Below are 4,472 nucleotides of genomic sequence, written 5' to 3'. Positions count from 1 at the left end.
GAAGAGGAGGATATCCCATGGTTAGTTCATTCAATGGCTTCACTATTTTCGCATAGTCCTTAATAAATCGTCGGTAATAACCGGAGAAACCCAGAAAGGAACGCAACTCTTTCAGATTTCTTGGACTTGGCCAGGTCTTAATGGCTTCTATCTTTTGGGGATCCGTCTCCACACCGTTTTCTGAGACGATGTGACCGAGGTATTTCACTGACGTCTGAAAAAACTTGCATTTCTCCAATGAAAGCTTTAAACCATAATCTTTCAAGCGTCCCAAAACCTGAAGAAGGCGTCTCTCATGCTCTTCTAAAGTATCTGAGAAGACAATCAAATCGTCCAAGAACACTAGGACTTCTGAAAGGTTGATGTCACCCATGCACTTCTCCATCAGCCTTTGGAAGGTGCTGGGAGCGTTAGTGATGCCCTGAGGCATCCTATTAAACTCCCAAAAGCCCAATGGGCATACGAAGGCGGTCTTGGGTTTGTCTTTCTCTTCTACTTCGATCTGGTAATACCCAGATTTGAGATCGAGCACTGAGAACCATTTCGAACCTCGAAGTGCTGAAAAGGTTTCCTCCAAGTTGGGTAAGGCATATGCATCCTTGATAGTCTGAATATTCAACTTGCGGTAATCAATGTAAAGTCTTATATCGCCATTCTTCTTCCTTACTACGACGATAGGAGAAGAAAAAGATGATTCTGACTCACGAATGATTCCTGCTTCAAGCAATTCCTCTAGATGTCGTCGGACAGCTTCAAGATCGTTGGGATGGATTGGTCTTGCTTTCTGCTTGAAGGGGGTTTCGTTGTGTAGCTTGATATTGTGTTTCACTTTGTCTGTTTGACCAACATCCATGTCATGCAACGCAAAGACTTCGGGCATGGCACGCAGTTTCTGAGTGATTCTCTTCCTCCACTCCTCTGGCAGACAGGAATCACCGAAGTCGAAGCAGAGTTCTTTGTCAGATTTTGCATGGACACTGGACACTGAGCAAACAGATTGCACGACATTGTGTGACATTACTTTTTGCAAAGCATGAATATCTGCAATCACACTCTTGCCAGGGATGATAATGTCATGTTCTGTTTCGTTTTTTAACACCACTGGAACCTTGCGTGATGGATACTGAGGTAAGTTTAATAAGCAACTGGCAACTAGCAGTCCTCCAGGAAAGGGTGAACATGAAGGAGGCTCCATCACAGCCCATTTTTCTGTTACTTGTCCACTTACACTCACCACTCCTTCCAGAACGACATTTTGACCCGCAGGAACAACAGTAGGAGTAACATCAGGGAGCCTAACGAATCCTATGCGACTGTTTACTTTCTGCTGGCGTCTGTGTTCGATGGTCTGAATCACGGCTCTGTAGCCATATGGAACAGCTTGACACACTGAATCATTGGTTTCAAGGTACTCTTCATATGCAAGATCCAAAGTGTTTGTGCCTATTAACACCTTTGGCTGGGCAGTGCCACCAGTTTCTGGGATCACCAAAGCAAGAGTTGAAACTTCAACGTCGGACCCATGAAGTCTCTGGGAAATGCGATTTTCACCTCAATATAACCCAGGTAAGGTACTGCTTGACCATTTGCTGCTTCTATTTCCAGCAGGTTATCCAAAGAAGTTATGCTTAATCCAGGCAGATTTTGCTCATAAAAAGACTGGGAAATGGTGGTCACTTGAGACCCTGTGTCAAGTAAACAAGGACAAGGTTTTCCCTCGATGTTCACTTGAGCAGTGCACTTCGTGCCGATTAATCCTTTGGGTAGGCCAACTGGACGCCATTTTCCATGGGACTTCAAATTGCTCATGTTCACTGACTTCTTGAGACTAGTTTGACAAGTGACAGCCCTTGTACGTCTCGCTACAAGGACTGGGCGGTGTTTAAAGCTCCTGAGGCTCTTGAACAATATTGACTATCCCATAGGGCTTGGCGCTCTTTCAATATCTTCCTCTTATCGGTCACTAGGGACGGGTTTGGATCATTTTCACAGATTGAAGCAACATGCCCATCCTCACCACATTGAAAACAATAGCCTGGCCTGGGCCGGTGAGGTGGCTTGTGGTCAGCTGTAGGAGGGTTCTCTCTGGGAAATTGTATGCTTGTCTGCTTCATTTTGCCTTGATTGTTCTTTGGCTCTGGGTTCTTTTGGACTCTGAGCTTTGTCATCTGACTCTGGAGCTCTGTGACTTGTTGCTTTAGCTCAAGAACAGCGTCAGTCGAAGGCAACACACTTCTTCCAGTCTGTTTATTCTTTTGCTTGACAAGCTGACTCTGGAGCTTAGCGACTTGTCTTTTTAATTCATCAACCTGAGATCCTTCTGACATTTCGTTTTGACCTAGATCAAGAGGATTAGCAGTGACAATATGGGAACTGGCTCTTTGTCTCTGTGCGCCTAGGTGCTGTCTCATGCGGCTTTCTTTGGAAAAGTGTTTGTTCTCCTCACTGCGCAACTGTAAGAGTAGCTCAGGGAATGGGGGTGGTCTGTTCCTTTTATGCTCAAGCTGAAGGTTTGCTATTAGTGTGTCGTCCCAACAACCCCGACAGAATTGTTTCAGAAGTTGTCGGTCAGCTTCATCAGCAGGAATACCGCCTCTTTTCATCACTTTGAGAAGGTTAGTGTGCAACCGTTGCAAGTACAAGGAAGGCTTTTCACCTGCATTTTGCAGCGTATTCAGAGACTTTGCGAAAAGGTCATCACCATCCTCTACGGTATCGAAAGCGGAGTCCAAGATATCGAGGTAAGCAACAGGCAAGGCTTTTGGACCTAACTGCTTGACAATTTCAGATGCTGGCGGCAGTAGGCTGTCTAAGATCCTCCTAGATCGATGTATGTCAGACAAAGAAGGGTCTTGAAGAATTAACTCTACACTGTTCCGCCAGGTGTCATAATCAACTTCGCCAGTAGGACGAGGAACTTTGCCTGAGAACACTCGTAGCCTGAACGATACACTAGAGGATGAACCTCCCTCACTTTTCACAATGTGCTCAACGACCATTCTTTGGACTTCAGGTGGGTTCACATCCTTTGCCTCGAGTGTGGGTGAAAGGCTTCCTGTAACCACTCTGTGGACTGTATCAGAATTTCGGCTTCCTTCTGAATTTTCAGTTCGCTTGGGTGGAAAAGGAATGTCAGATGAAGAATCAGTCATTTGGGACGACTCAAGATGATCGTTTGCATAAGTCAGATTGTCAGCAACGGAGGCAGCACTTGAGTGAAGCTGCTCTTTCAAGAGATCGTCGAAAGATCTGCCACTGAGCTTTGCTATCCTCTTCAGTTCGGCAAAGTAATGGTTTGTTGCATTCTCAGTTACTGCTGACGTATAGACACTTGACAGTAGCCTTATGAGATAAGCAACATTGTGCGGGCTCCTAAAAGTGTAAGGCAACATGGGTTTAAGAGCCACTACTGCAGAACAACTGCTGTACTCTACTATGACTTCCCTATGGTAAGACGATTTGGGATTGTCTATGGAAAGGTGTCTATGGACATGACCATACTTGTTTAGAAAATCAGTCAGATCTTCATCAAGTTCTGTGTTTGTGAATCCACTAATTATCACTGAGTTTTCAATTATGATGTTTTCAAGCTCAACTACCTCCATATTGACACTATTTGCACTACTTCAAATTTTAAAGTTATTCTCCTGGTCTCTTGTGCCTTTAAAGGTTTATTTATTTATTTATTTTTTACACTACAATGCCCTCCTGGCTGGCTCGCCACTTACTGTAACAGGTAGCGCTATGTAGTGCACCGTAGCTACTCCGTTTCTGTGTGTATCATCTGTATATCAGGATACACGCTATGGACCAGAACTCTAAGTTCGTTACAGAGGGCAAAATGAGGTAAAACACATTAACACAAAAACCAGACAGACCAGGAAAATTACTTTTACCGAGATGGTTTCCTTTTACTTTGCAGGAAAATGTAAAATGAATGTAAAATAAAATGAAATAACAATAAACAATAAAATTGTATAAAACAATGGAATTGTCTCTTTCTCTTTCCCTTTAAGATATGTAGGTTTTGAGCTCCTTTGTGGTTACTTGATCTAATTAAATCTATTTGTATTATATTTATTTACTTTGGTATTTAAATCGTGTTCTTTTGTATATCAATTTGTTTTTTAATAGACTTAAATTCAATTTTAGTTTTATGTAATTTCTCGTGTTCTAATTTATTATAGTTTTTTGGAGCTTTGTTTCTTATTAATTTGGCTGAATTAGAACCTTTAACCCAGAATAGAAAATACAATTCACATAACAGATTACTTCAAGAAAAATAACAATTCAACTGAAAATAATACAAAACTTAACAGCAATTCACTGTAGATAAACAGTTCTCAGTCCATGGAACAATTGTGTATGCAAACACAATTAGTCCTTTGAATCCAACGATGAAATCAACAAATATGAAAGTCTCTTGGTATGGTGTAGTGCAAAAATGTCTGTAGTGCAACAATCAGTTCTGT

General features: G+C 42.3%; 1 protein-coding gene across 1 annotated transcript; it reads right to left on the bottom strand.

Moving 5' to 3' along the window:
• Positions 1-1,862: 1,862 nt before the first annotated feature.
• Positions 1,863-3,152, bottom strand: LOC130091165 (zinc finger CCHC domain-containing protein 18-like). Its single transcript, XM_056258901.1, has one exon. The coding sequence runs from the start codon at positions 3,150-3,152 to the stop codon at positions 1,863-1,865; it is 1,290 nt and encodes a 429-aa protein (XP_056114876.1).
• Positions 3,153-4,472: the final 1,320 nt, after the last annotated feature.

The sequence above is a fragment of the Rhinichthys klamathensis genome, unplaced genomic scaffold (assembly GCF_029890125.1).
Source record: "Rhinichthys klamathensis goyatoka isolate OS25496 unplaced genomic scaffold, OSU_Roscu_1.1 h1tg000161l_1, whole genome shotgun sequence".
Lineage (NCBI taxonomy): Eukaryota > Metazoa > Chordata > Actinopteri > Cypriniformes > Leuciscidae > Rhinichthys > Rhinichthys klamathensis.
The sequence above is the reverse complement of the archived record's forward strand: the minus strand, read 5'-3'. Positions and strand labels throughout refer to the sequence as shown.

Coding starts and splice junctions, on each gene's coding strand:
- LOC130091165 (XM_056258901.1), bottom strand. CDS start 3,152: ATGACTGATTCTTCATCTGACATTCCTTTTCCACCCAAGCGAACTGAA.